The 14,914-nt window shown below is 43.2% G+C and overlaps 1 protein-coding gene across 1 annotated transcript in view; it reads right to left on the bottom strand.

Moving 5' to 3' along the window:
* The window catches only part of Psmb7 (proteasome 20S subunit beta 7), a 59,088-nt gene extending 47,293 nt beyond the window's left edge, over positions 1–11,795 (bottom strand). Inside the window, exons 1-5 of the mRNA XM_036186381.1 lie at positions 11,711–11,795; positions 11,227–11,320; positions 9,952–10,049; positions 7,886–8,026; positions 1,994–2,109 (exon numbers count right to left, since the gene is read on the bottom strand). Of these exons, the coding sequence (XP_036042274.1) occupies positions 1,994–2,109; positions 7,886–8,026; positions 9,952–10,049; positions 11,227–11,320; positions 11,711–11,772 (511 nt within the window). The 5' untranslated portion in view covers positions 11,773–11,795. The remainder of the gene's footprint in view (positions 1–1,993; positions 2,110–7,885; positions 8,027–9,951; positions 10,050–11,226; positions 11,321–11,710) is intronic.
* Between the last annotated feature and the right edge of the window lie 3,119 nt (positions 11,796–14,914).

Here is a 14,914-nt window from a genome sequence, read left to right as displayed (position 1 = left end):
ATATTAGTTAAAGATGTGTTTAACTCTGTGAAGCTGTGTTACTGTGCTTGTCTAAATCACCTGATTGGTCTAATAAAGAGCTGAATGGCCAATAGCAAGGCAGAAGAAAGGATAGGCGGGGCTGGCAGGCAGGGGGAGAAATCTGGGAAGAGAAGAGATCTAGGAACAAGAGAAGGAAGACTCCAGGGGCCAACCACCCACTACACAGCAAGCCACGGAATAAGAAGTAAAGAAAGGTACATAGGATAAAGATAAAAGCCCAAAGGCAAAAGGTAGACCGGTTAATTTAAGAAAAGCTGGCTAGAAACAAGTCAAGCATTCATAAAAAAGAATAAGCCTCCATATGTGATTTATTTGGGAGCTGGATGGCAGGTGACCCCAAGAAAGCAAAGAGTAAAAAGAATAAGAAACAACCAATAACACATTACAAAGACCCATCCATGTCTGCAAGCATGGCTGTGCATACCTATAATCCCTCAGGAGGTAGAGACCAGGAGGATCAGGAATTCAAGGCCATAAAGAATTTGAGGCCATCCTGGGCTATATGAAATCCTATCTGAAACAAACAAAAACAGTAATTACAAAGATCCACCCACGTGGTAAGGTTCCCCAGCAAGAAGGAAACTACATCTACTACAAAGCACCTTGTAGAGGGCTAGTCTACACAATGGAACAGCCAAGTCTCCAACTAGCAACTTTCAACTGTGCAAAGCGACCATCTTCCCAGCTCCAGAGCCAAGAGAGAAAGGTAGATAACAAACAGCAAGAAACAGCAACCATTCAAAACTGGATTTACACAATTTGATTCAGAAATTTAACATAAACTTTCATTTGAAAATCTCAATTTGTCTAAGCACAATTTTATCACTTCCAAAAAATGTTTAATTAAAAAACAATAACAAAAGATTACTACTATTGGTAAGCCAGGCCATAGAGATGTTTCCTGCATCCAGTGCCAAACAACAAGCTGGTGCACAGGTATTGCTGACAATTTACAGGTAGGAAACTAAGGTTCTCCATAATCCCTCAGACATTGGGTAGTTGGCAAAACGGACTCTGTCACTCTAGCTTCATAAAAGAGCTTCTCTGGCTGGTGAGATGGCTCAGCAGGTAAAGGCACTTGCCATCAGGCTGGATGACCCGAGTTCAATTCCCAGAACCCAGATCAGTTGTCCTCTGACCACATGTGCACCTGCCCACACAGGACTTTCTACCAGTACCAGCATGCTGACAGGTGAGGCTTCCACTCTTCCTTCCACCTGCCTCATCTTCTCCCAGGACCTGCCCAAGAGCTTCTACTGAACTCTCCCCTGCTTCCTGCCTGCCCAACACTCCCAAATCCTCTGAGCATATTCACAACATTTTGCTTTTAGATCACTGCAAATTCTTATATAGATACAAAACATAACAATGAGTGATCCCACATATCCTTGACCTGGTTTCCCCAGAGTTAGCACCTGATGTGACAACAGTACAGTATCACCTACACTAGTGTCCTTCCTCTCAATAATTTTCACTTCCTAACATTGCTATTAACATAGTTTTATAGTTTTTCTTTTTCTTTTGGTTTTTTGAGACAGGGTTTCTCTGTAGCTTTGGAGCCTGTCCTGGACTAGCTCTGTAGACCAGGCTGGCCTCGAACTCACAGAGATCCACCTGCCTCTGCCTCTGCCTCTACCTCTGCCTCCCGAGTGCTGGGATTACAGGCGTGTGCCACCACCGCATGGCATAGTTTTTCTTATTGTCTGTGGGTATCCAATAAAGAACTTCTTACAGGCAAGATAATTTGTTCACTAAATTCTTTATTAAATTATATAAATAATCCTTATCTAAATTACCTCCCAAGTGCAACCCATAGATAAGCACTGGATAAACAATAGCTGACTGAATAACAGCACTGGAATGCACTGTTGCCTCCTTTCACAATAATGGGAACAGCTCTTCAAAAGGCCAGTTTGTTGAGAGGAGTCTGAAACAACAACATAACACTCACCCATGGTGACATAAGGTAATTTATCAGTTGATCCATGAGGATAGATGCTGTAGAGATGAGGTCCAGTAATGTCTACTCCCCCCAAAACTAGGGCTGCACCAATGTAACCTTGATACCTGGGAATCAGAATAGACACAAGAAAAAAATGAGTTCAGATAACATCACTGTAGCTTAGGCAGAAGCTGCAAAAGTCAGACAGAGTTTTGCTTACATGTTTCATTAAGGAGTTACTGCTTGCATGGGAACCAAGAAGGGTAGGGGACTAAAATCAGTTGAACATCTACAATTTGCCACTATAAACTGAGGTATGCTACATGACTCACTGCAGCTAGGCCACCAAAGCCACCTTTTAAAAAGCACTATCCTTCCCATTTTAGTTAAGAAAGAAAGGGAAGGAGGAAGAAAAAAAAAAAAGCCACAAATCAAAAAAGCTCGGAACATGGAGAATGTGTTTGGTGACCCTGAACCAAGGCTGGCTTATTCCAAAGCCTATCAGCACTGTCCCCTCCAGCTCCCTGGGGTAGGCTGATAAGCTAACAGTGAGGAGCTGCTGTGTTCAAGCCATTCAGCTGTTCTAACAAGCAGTCTCCACAGACAGTGTGGTTCATGTCACAACACCCTTCCCTCTGAATCAACAACCCACCACACAATAATCACAGATACCGAGTAAAAGCGGGAAGTATTTCATCCTTCATGGCCTATGAAACTCTTCTGACTCACAGAAGAAAGCTACAGTTGTTCAGAAATCCTGCCTGCCTCCCTCCCTGTAACTGTGCACACAGGTTTGGAACATTTGCTCAACTCTTTACCTAGCTGGTTATTTCCACAAGCTCCTTTCCCTGTATTGGGTCAGATTTTCACCATCAGGAACGCTGTGCTAGACAAACATGTTGGATTTAAAGATTTCCACTCTGAACCTCTAGCTCTTTGACAAGAAAAATCACTAAAACACAACTAAGGAGCACAAAAGCAATGCTGTCGCTCCGACTAGAAGGGCTCCATGACATCCAGAAGCACAACCGTGAAGTCCAGGATTTCCTCTGGCCTGTGATCACCAAACTGCTGACAATCTAGCATTTTTAAAGTGGGAAATTAAAGGCTAGGAAAGAATTTTAGGAGCAGCCTGAAGAGAGGCCAGAGATGGTTCCTACTGCCAAAAGCCTGATGATCTGAGGAAAGGGGAAAACTAATTCCTCCTCCAAAATGTCCTCTGAGCTCTTCCACATGTGCTCCATGACATGCACACACACAGACATGCACACACACTAAAAAATGTAATTAATTTTTAAAATTATTTTAAAGTAGCTGTAGAGATGGCTCAATGGTTAAGAGTATGTATTGCTCTTGCAGAGGACCCAAGTTTAGTTCCCAACATGCACATCAAGAGGCTTACAACTGCCTATAAGTCTGGCTCTAGACAGACTCCAAGGGTTCTTGTACCTGAATACACACACACTCCACACCCACACCCATATACACACAAAATTAAAAACAATTTTTTTTTTTTTTTGTGGAGCTGAGGATCGAACCCAGGGCCTTGCACTTGCTAGGCAAGCATTCTACCACTGAGCTAAATCCCCAACCCCTAAAAACAATTTTTTAAGAATCAGTATTTATTTGTTTGTTTGTAATGTATTTTGCAAGGCATAGCAGCCTGAAGAGGGAACATAGTCCCACATGATGGAAACTGCTGGTCTAAGGCTTGTTAGCAGCAGAGTCAAAACTGGAGCCTAAGAAACTGCACAGAAAAGCAAGAATGGCTGGATGCTCTGTGGCCTGCAGTGTTGAGCCTGTTCCACTGCCTGCTGAGGAGGGCATTTGAATAGTCAGTTCCCCTCCAGGCTACAATACCACTGCATGCCTTCACCGGTTAGACAAGTGTAGTGGGTATTCATTCCACTAATGACCTTGGGGTACCAGCCCCTAGGACGTGGCCTCTTGGCTAGCTTAAGATCTCAGAAGGTGCTCAGGCCCCTTCTCTCAAGAGCACTTAGATGGTGAAGACCAGGCCAGGCCAGGTGGTATGAAACAGCATAGAACCAGTTCTCAGCCTTCCAGGGATTCTACGACTGAAATTGCCATATCCTCTGTCAGTGAGTTGATACCCCAAACAACCCCTTAATAAACAGATTATCAGTAGCCATGGATTTCAATTCTGCATTAGACAAGTGACTGGTATCCTTAAAATCTGAATCAGAGGGTAAAGTTCAGTAGCAGAGCACATGCCCAGGATATGAAGGCCTGGCTTTAAACTCCAGCACTGAGACAGTAACACAAAAGCCTTGATCCAGAAATCCTACTTCCAGGTCTCCAGTCCAAGAATATGTAAGAGAAATATACAGAAATGTGTTTATCACAGCACTGTTAGTGACGTAAAAGCAGCAGGAGAAATGGCTGAATAAACTGTTATGTTATACATAAGAGAGTATGACATGACCACTAAGAATCATACCTTTTCTCATTCACTATTGATTGTGGAATGAACGATCTTCTGGTTCTGACAATGTATATTGAAGGCTAAATCTTTATGAATCATGGAATTCTTTGGAGCCAAGGAACTCATTCTAGAATATAGCCTAAGGAATTAATTACGCAACCACCCAAAGATTCATGGAAACATCTTCATATGGGCAATACCATTAATGTTCAAAAATTGATTACTGCCGGGCGTTGGTGGCGCATGCCTTTAATCCCAGCACTTGGGAGGCAGAGGCAGGAGGATCTTTGTGAGTTCGAGGCCAGCCTGGTCTACAGAGCGAGATCCAGGAAAGGCGCAAAGCTACACAGAGAAACCCTGTCTCGAAAAAAAAAAAAAAAAAAAAATCGATTACTGTAACACAAGACTGACAACACTAAAATTATTATATAGTTAAATATATATATATAAAAATATATATATAACTATATAATCATATATATATTGCTAACATACATTGATAGTTGATACTTAAATTTTTTGTGGGTTAGCCCTCTTTGAAAATTTACTAAAATTCAGGAACCTTTGCCTCTAACAGGTATACACACTTATTATTTTCTTACTTCATGTGGTTCTACATCTTTAGAACTCTTCCCTGGGCTCAAGAGAACTCATGGGTCTGAGCTCCCTACTAACAGAAACAATATACACAATACAGCATTGTATACAGGGCAAACTATAAAGAAGTACATGCATTAGCATGCCATTCCTGTTAATGCATAAACATGAGGCTGTAGGTAAAGCATAAAAGGTATGAAAAAAATTCAAATAAAAAAACTTTAGAGCCGGGTGGTGGTGGTGCACGCCTTTAATCCCAGCCACTGGGGAGGCAGAGGCAGGTGGATCTCTGAGTTCGAGGCCAGCCTGGTCTACAGAGCGAGTTCCAGGACAGTCAGGGCTACACAGGGAAACCCTGTCCCAAAAACAAAAAAACAAAAAAAACAAAAAAAGGAAGTCTAAGACGGGGCTAAAGGAATGTCTTAGCAGTTAGGAGTGCTTGATACTTACAGAGGACTTGAGTTCAGTTCCCAGCATCCACATCAGGAGGCTCACAACTGCCTATAACTCCAGCTCCAGGGATCTAACACCCTCCTCCGTGCATCACATAAAATCACAGCTGGTAGCTCTTGCCTCAAAGCACTACAGATGCAAGACCTTTTTCCTTTAAACCACTCTTACTTTGTAACTCACCCAAAATGTCATGAGATATGAAGGACAATACTACCTTGGTTTAAATTTTTGAATGCTCCTCTCAAAACACTTAACAAAATTTAACTCTGGCCAGGCATGGTGATACATACTTTCAATTCCAATACTTGGAAGGCAAAGGCAGTATAGATCCCTGTGAGTTCAAGGCTAGCCTGTACTGGTTCCAGGTTAACCAGAGATACAGTGACACCCTGTCTCACAAAATAAGTAAATAAATAATCTTTACAAACTGTACTAAATAAAAATGAACCACTGGAAAGAAAAAAGAGACTGTAGAAATCTTAAAACACTATAGAGAGATGACATATTTTTAAATTATTTTGCTAAATGCCTTAAATAACAAGCATGAAAACTATTTTATATGCAATAGGCTATATGAGCCACCAGAGGGAGCTTTATATTTAAAACTTCTTAAATCAATGTCTTAAATGGTCAGCTGGTCTCACACTGTAACTGGAGCATTTACTTGGCGGCAATAATTGCCCTGCATTAGCATGGTGGCTTCATATACAAAGCACTAACTGGCAGAGGACAATTAAGTCAACAGGCCTCCTGCCCATGGCTCAAGCTTCTGCTGTCTCATCTATAAAGTACATCACTATCTTCCCTGCACAGACACCACTGAAAATACAGAGCTATGATACAAGAACCTCAAATTCTCAAAAAAGCCAGCGCACAAGGACAATTAACCAGAGTCAAATAAGGGACACGACAAATATATTCCTAAGCCAAAGGTGACATTGACCACACAATCCCTGAAAGTTACTGCCACATTATCCTATCTTCATTCTAATTTTTTAATTTTTATTTTGTATGTGAGTTGGTGTTTTGCCTACATGTATGTCTATGTGAGGGTGTAGGATCGCCTGGAATTGGAGTTACAGACAGTTGTGAACTGGGAATTGAACTTGGGTCCTTTGGAAGGGCAGCCAGTGTTCTTAATCACTGAGCCATTTCTCCAGTCCCTACTTTAAAAAAAAAAAAAAAAAAGACAAATTTGTATTTTTGTTTGTTTGTTTGTTTTCGAGACAGGGTTTCTCTGTGTAGCTTTGGAGCCTTTCCTGGAACTCGCTCTGTAGCCCAGGCTGGCCTTGAACTCACAGAGATCCACCTGCCTCTGCCTCCCGAGTGCTGGGATTAAAGACGTGCACCGCCCAGCCTGTATTTTTAATTTAAATCTCCCAATTTATAATTATTGGCCTCTATTTTATTTTAAATGTCATGTGACCTATAGAAACCTTTTTTGGCCAATGATTCATGACATTCATAGGGCAGGTGTCTGAAAAGAATGGATGCCCTAAAGGTAAGACAGGCCCCAGAAAGTGGGCACTAGTTCCACTATAACAGACCTGTGAGGGCTGATCTTGGTGGTCAACTTAACACACCTGGGAAGAGGGAACCTCAGCTGAAGAACGGCCTCCATCAGATTGGCCTGAAGGCACTTTTCTTGATTACTAGTGATGCAGGAGGGCCCAGCCCAATATAGGCAATACTGTTCCTAAGCAAGTGGTTCTGAACTACATAAAAATAAAAATCAACCAAAAAAAAAAAAGCGGGCGTTGGTGGCTCACGCCTGTAATCCCAGCACTCGGGAGGCAGAGGCAGGTGGATCTCTGTGAGTTTGAGGCCAGCCTGGTCTACAGAGCGAGATCCAGGACAGGCTCCAAAGCTACAGAGAAATCCTGTGTCAAAAAACCAAAACCAAAACCAAATCTAGCTAAGCAAGTCAGAAGGAGCAAGAGAGCCAGCAGTGCTCCTCTGTGGTTTCTGCTTCAGGCCCCTGACCTGAATTCCTGCCTTGGTTCTCCTGTAAGGTATAACCTGTAAGATGAGGTAAACCCTTCCCTTACCAAGTCATTTTGGTCAGGGTGTTTATCACAGCAGCAGAAAGCAAACAAGAATATACTGCTTCCCATTTAGGTAGAGTAAATGAGGGGAGGCAGAGCCCAGGCAGATCTCTGTGAGTTCAAGGCCAGCCTGGTCTACAGAGCTAGTCCAGGACAGGCTCCAAAAGCTATAGAGAAACCCTGTCTCGAGAAGAAAAAAAAAAAAAAAAAAAGAAATTAAAAATGGCTTTCTAATTGATTTCTGGAACAAAATGTATTCTTCTAAATATTTTCCCCTTAATTTCCAGGGTTCCTTGTACTAAAAATCTAAGCTTTAAAAAAAAAAAAGATATTACAGAAATCCACACCTTGGAACCTCACCTGAAAAGCATCTGCTTCAACATCCGATTAGCAGTCACAACTCTCGGAAGGCGGCCAGTGGTGAGAGAGTGAAGCTCCAAGTTGGAAGAAATAAGCTGGGTTGTCATGTCTGTGTCTGCAGCTGTGCCAGCACCACAGCAACTGAAAAACACCACAGAAACTTAGCTGGCATTCAATTATCAGATGACTAACTCAGGAACAGAGCCTCTCTGAGCAGTGGTGGCGCACACCCTTAGTCCCAGCACTCAGGAGGCAAAGGCAGGTGGATTTCTGTGAGTTTGAGGCCAGCCTGGTTTACAAAGCCAGTTCCAGGACAGCCAGAAATAAACACAGAGAAACTTTGTCTTGAAAAAACCACCACTTTCTCAAAAAAGAGAAAGAAACAGAGCCTTCTGGCTAACTCCACAAAGTTCAAGTTCATGAGAGGCATTCTGAGCAGTCTGCTATGCGACTTCTCTAACCAACCTTAAACACGGAATTAGCCGGGCAGTGGTGGCACACACCTTTAATCCCAGCACTCAGAAGGCAAAGCCAGGTGGATCTTTGTGAGTTCGAGACCAGCCTGGTCTACAGAGTGAGATCCAGGAAAGGCGCAAAGCTACACAGAGAAACCCTGTCTCGAAAAAACCAAAAACACAGAATTGAGGACACACACCTAATTACATGCAAATACTCTCTCATGGTGCAACGGGACATTTCAAATCATCCGGTTTTTCTGCTTCAGAATGCATGTGTTAGTCCTACTACAAGTGCATCCAAATTGTACAAAAGAGCAAGGCAGTGATCAAAGTTTTACAATTCAATATCAACACTAGACAGCCTTGATTTATTATTTCAGAACTAAGTAAAGGAGGAATGGAAGAGAAGATTATAAATGCCATAAAATAACACAGGTACAACAGGCCATGGGAAGTCAAAGGGCAAAGCAATTAATTCCCTTTTTTTCCCTATCTATAATTTGGTGTGTGTGTGTGTGTGTGTATGCGTGTGTGCATGTGTGTGTGAGAGACACATTTGTGCCATGTAAGCATGTGGAGGTCAGAGATCATCTTTTGGAATTTGATTCTGTCCTTCCACTATATGGAATCTGAGGATCCAACTCAGGTGGTCAGGCTTGGTGGCAACCATCCTTACCTGCTTACCTTATCAGTCCTGACAGCAATGAATTCTAATTGATAAGGAAAAGTTTTTGTTTTGTTTTTCAAGACAGGGTTTCTCTGTGTAACAGCCCTGGCTGTCCTAGAACTCACTTTGTAGACAAGGCTGGCCTCCAACTCACATCCACCTTGAACAAGATCCACCTGCCTCTACCTTACTAGTCCTGGGATTAAAGGCATGCAAAACCTGCCTGGCAAGGAAAGGTTTTTATATGACTGTATGTGCATGTGTCTGTGTAAAAGTCTGCATACAACTATGTGTGGGTACTCTCAGAAGCCCAAAAAAGAGTGTTAAAACCCTTGTGCGGGCTCTAGCTCTGTGTTTTACAAAGGTATGGCAGAACCTGTAACCATTACTATAGAAATTAGAGGCAAAAATGCCAAATAAATAACTGCCATTGTCCAGGTGAGAAAAAAGAACCTAAGTAAAGGTCTCAGCAGAGGGAAAAATAGAAAAGAATGGATTCAAGAGGCACCGGGTGGCAGAACCTTCTACCAACTAACTCAGACTGAAGCAACAGGAAGACCTGCCGACGAGGAGCTCAGGCGACATGGGCGTGGGAATGTTTTGAGCTATTTGTCTGACACAGCCTTATTTACCCTAGACTGGCCTCACACTGTATAGCCAAGGAGGACCTTGACCTCCCGATCCTCCTGCTTCTACCTCCACATGCTAAAACAGCAGGCGTGCATCCCCACTCCCCATTTTCTGCAGGGCTGAGAATGGAACAGAGGACTCTGCAAGCTAACTAAGCACTCTACCAATCAACATACATCCCAGCCCAGAAACACATGAAAGAGACAACACAGGCCGGACTACAGGCAGGCTGCAAGGATGGCAGTAATGGTCAATTTCTAACCCTGACATGTTAGAAGATTTCAGAGTAGTCCAAATTCATCAGTACTTACTAAATATTAGGAGATATGAAGTGAATTTTTGAACAGTTTTTGTCAGCAACAACCATTCCTTCAGTTGCTCTTGTGTCTGCTCCAAGAACTATACCATCCTATTAAAAAACAAAAAGAGGTTTTCAACAATTTTATATACATATTATTTAAGAAAAACAATGTTGGCCATTATCTGCTTCCATAATTCCATATCCCCAGCCAAAATCTCTACCAAAACTATTATTGTCCTACATTCTATGTCCTTAATGTTATTGGCTGAATCCTAAGGTGATTACAACTTATTTCCATTTTCAAACAAGGCTCAGGGCTTCGGTAAATTCCTTACAAATCATAGAGTTAAACTGAGAAGAAAACAAAGTAAAATGAAGTCCCACAATCTTTCCATTAAAATAGCCATCTCTGGGCCAGCAAGCTTGTTTAGCAAATGAAAACACTACCTGTGCAAGCCTGGGAAGCTGACTTCTACCCCAAGAGCCCACATGAAGTGAGACTGGACTCCACTATGTTGTTCTCTGACCTCTACACTCATCCCACGGCAGATGCACACTCACACATACAAGACAAAATTAAGTAAACAATCACCTCTCTATTAAGTTTCTTTCTCTTTTTTTTTTTGGTTTTTTGAGACAGGTTCTCTCTGTGTAGCTCTTCCTGTCCTAGAATTTACACTGTAGACCAGGCTGGCCTTGAACCCACAGTGACCCACCTGCCTCTGTCTCCTTGTGTGCTGGGATCTCTTCACCTATAACAATGTTAATCACTGGTCTTTATGATCTTTACAGTTAAATTCAGGATTTATCTCCCTTTGATGGATGAAGGCATAGTGACACCTGCTTTTAATCCCTTAAACCCTGCATTTGGGAAGCTGAAGCAGATGAATCTCTGTCAGTTTAAAGCAACCTGATCCACATGGTATGTTCCAGGACAGTCAGGGCACATGACACCCTGTCTCAAAGGGGGTGGGAGGGGCTGAACTGCCCAAAATTGGAAGCAGCATCAATGCATTAAACATCTAGACAAATCATCTACCTTTTCCCATTACATCATCCTGCTTCCTATAGTAGTACTTTAAGGAAAAACAAACTGCCTTCATGTCAAAAACTTCAAAATAAATAAAGAATACAAACTACTAACATAAAATCTACTGGCAAAAGCAATTTCTAATGAAAGCCCTTTTCATGATGTACCCTGACATTTGCACTACCATTTCTAGCTCAAGCTTAGAGGAGTCCAAGTGTCCTACTTGCTAACATGGGTCAGGCCTTCTCGGCTTACCTTATAGACTACTCCCGCGATGGTAGTGCCAGTTTTTCGGGCTTTCGGAAGTTTGAACCCCTTCTTTGCAAAATCAGCTTCCAAGACAGCATTCCTGAGGGAAAGCGCAAAAATCAAGTGTTGGAGGGCAAGACCACAATTGTGCCATAGTGGCACGAGAGTGCTTAGGAGGAAACTCAGTTGGTTTGCTTTCACCCCAGTGTGTTCACTGCATCCTCCCACCATCAGCAAAGAGTCACAGATCGGGGCTGTGACCCGCCTAAAGCCATGGTGAAGGACCAAGTCCTTATACACTGGCAAAGGGAGAGGGCCGCGCGGGCCTCAGAAGCACAACGCGCTGGGGCCCGGGATTCCCTGAGTCACACGGCTGCGAGCGCCGTTCCCACGCTCGCCTCACGTCCCTGGCCCAGGCCACCGCCCACCTCCGACCCGGGACGCCGAACTCCCACCCACGCCTCGATTGCGTCCCGTGGCATGGACACACCTGCGGCAATTATCGAAAGAAAACCCTCCGACGGGTGCCTGAAACACGGACACTGCCGCCATCTTCCCAAGAAAGTGTTTCCGGGCCAAGGGCGGAGCTAACAAAAAGAACTGAACACTTCCGGCGCTGCCAGCGAACGGGATGAAAGGGCGGAGCAAACTTGGAACTGTCGCTGTAGATCATAAGAGTACCCCGGTTCTCACTCCCTAGGGAGACTCTGAGATCGCCTCAAGTTCTAGGGAGGAGAAATTGACGACAGCTGCAGGGATGGAGTTTATTAAGTCAGATTAAATTCGCCCAATTACCAAATCTCCTCACTTTCCGATCAGATCTGTTTCTACCGTTAATTAAAATCCAGGATGCTCCAGGGACATCGACTCCCAGGTCCCAGGCATAGCCGTTGAGCAAGTCCTTTGAACTCTCTAGTTTCCTTCTGTCTAGTGGAGCGTTGACCTTCCTCAGAGAGCCAAACAGGCACATGCAAAGATGTTCCATGACATGAGTCATCAGGGAAATGCAACCCAAAATTCCCAATGAGATACTTGGGACCTACGAAAATGGCTGGAATCAGACAGAAAATCGCAAGTGTGGGAGAGAATGTAGAAAAATTTTAACTCTCATGTGTGACAGATGGGAATGTAAGAGAGTCAGCAGCTCCAGAAAATGAACTGGAACTTGAAACAAAATTATCAAAATTTCAGAACTGAAAACTTAAGTTCACAAACACTTCTACACAAATGTGCATAGCAATGAGATTCATAACAGGCAAATCTAGAAACAACTCAAAGCCAACGAAATGTTGTGTATCTACACAGTGGAATAGTATTCAGCCATAAAAGGGAAAGAAACATGAATACCTACTAAATCAGCAATGAACGTTGAAAACAATTTGCTAAATTGAGAGGCCAGGCCTGAAAAAAACTACATATTGTATAGTTCCATTCATGTGTGGTATGCATGTGCATGCTTGTGGTAAGCATGTTCACATGTCTGTGGGTGCATTTGTGTGTGCATGTGTGTGGATGTGTGTGGATGTCCAAGGTTAATGTTGGGAGCCCTCCACTATCACTTTCCACCTTATTCATTAAGGCATGGTCTCTCAGTTGAACCCAGAGCTCACTAATACAAGATGGCTAACTATCTTGCTCCAAGGATCACTCTCTCTGCCCTTTGAGCACTGGCATTACAGGCTGACTGATACATCCACCCAGCATTCACATGAATCTTGGGCATTCAAACTCCAGTCTTCATGCTTACATAGCAAGTTCTTCAACCACTGAGCCATCTCCCCAGCCCTATATAGCTCCATTTATATGACGGATCTTTAAATAGTCAAATCTGTAGAAACATAAAATGAATCAGTAGTTGTTAGAGCTGGAGAAGGAGCATTGGGTTGTTTAATGGGCACAGAGTTTATAATGTTACACAGTATTTAAAATGTAGCATTTTATCACAATCTTCTACTGGTGGAACTTTAAGGCTTGTGGAAGTCAGGAAAGTTTTTTTTTTTTTTTAATTTTGTTTTGTTTTGTTTTCTGAGACAGGGTTTCTCTGTGTAGTTTTGGAGCCTGTCCTGGATCTCACTCTGTAGACCAGGCTGGCCTAGAACTCACAGAGATCCACCTGGCTCTGCCTCCCAAGTGCTGGGATTAATAGGAAAGTTTTTTTTTTTTTTTAATTTACTTAGACAATAAATGACAGCCTCCATAACTATGAAATTAATTCATTTACAAATATTTATTAAGCACCTACTATGTGCCTGGCATGGCTCTCACTGCAGATGGATGAATAATGAATAAATAGCATACCAAGTGTCAAGCACCAGTGTCACAGCTATGTATTTAATAAATGTTCACTAAAGATTAAATTCACACTGGACATGGTAGCACACACCTTTAGTCCCAGCCCTTGGGAGGCAGGAAGATCTCTAAGTTCAAGGCCAGCCTTGTCTATGAAGTGAGTTCCAGGACAGCCAGGGTTACACAGAGAAACCCTCTTAAAAAAAAAAAAAAAAAAAAAAAGAACACACAAAAAAGATTAAATTCTCTTTGATTGCATCTCTGGGTCTTTTGAAATAAAAGAAATTCTAATTTTAAAGCCCTATCTCCCTGTGCTAAAAATAAGCTAGGAGAGTGGGTCCTAAACCTAACCTAGCTTGAGTCCCTTATAAAAAGGGGAAGTTGGTTGACAACAACAGATGATTAAGTCAGTTCCTTGTCATGTTTCCACAGCTGGGGAAAACAAAGACCACGCATCAAAAACCCAGAAAACAGGCAAGGGGCTGGACCAGACTCTCCCATATGACCTCAAAAGGAATTCATGGTGCTTATATTTCCAAACTCCTGAACTATGAGACAATACATTTCTGGAGTACTGTGTTATGGCTGCCTAGTGAAGTTGGGCACATCACAAATTTACAAGCCAAAGAAGAGAAAACCCCAGAACAAGTTCCTCTGGTGTGGGGTGTAAGTAGGAGTGGGCTGCTTTAGAAGTCTGGGGGTGTAAGCTCATGAGATAAGCAAGAGGAACAGATGAGAAATGAAAAGACCAAAGTCCAACATGGCTTTTGGGGGGCACCAAAAGCCTGAAGCAGAAGGAGGCCCAGAGATGAAAAGATGCTGTGTCCTTCTGTGGGATCTGGTGGTAGCTGTGGAGCCACTGACAATTTTCCAGCTGTCACCGCCTCTGAAGATGGTCTGCAGAGCCCAGCAGAGGGCGACTTGACACCTTCAGGAGGCCTGGGAGTAGACAGTAAGTGGCTGAGCCAGTAGCCAGCCAATGAGTGACAGCTCCAGGCAGACCAGGCATCAGACACTGTATTGCTCTATTTCTGACTATGATTAGTGAAGCTCTGGGCCAAGCACTAAGAGCCCTGCTCAGCTTTCTTGTATAGCTTCTCTGCTGTTCTCTGGAACTGCAGCCCAGCCTAGAATGCCCATCCTTTGTCCTGGACACTGTCCCACTTACCCTTGGCTGCAAATCAGTGAAGCAACACTTCTGCCCTATGTGGCTGTGTGACCTCAGGGGAGTCACCAGGTTCTCTGTGTCTCAGTTCCCAAATAGGACAGTAACAACCAATAACCATGAGCAGACTCAAGGTCCTGGGCTCTGTCTTATAGACGGGGTCTCAGGATCATCCCCGTACCAAGAATGCACCAGACAGATGCTGGGAAAACAGATAAACTGGAGACAGGCACAGTGCCT

Source organism: Onychomys torridus, chromosome 4, assembly GCF_903995425.1.
Source record: "Onychomys torridus chromosome 4, mOncTor1.1, whole genome shotgun sequence".
Classification (NCBI taxonomy): Eukaryota; Metazoa; Chordata; class Mammalia; order Rodentia; family Cricetidae; genus Onychomys; species Onychomys torridus.
This window is presented reverse-complemented; position numbering and strand designations above follow the sequence as displayed.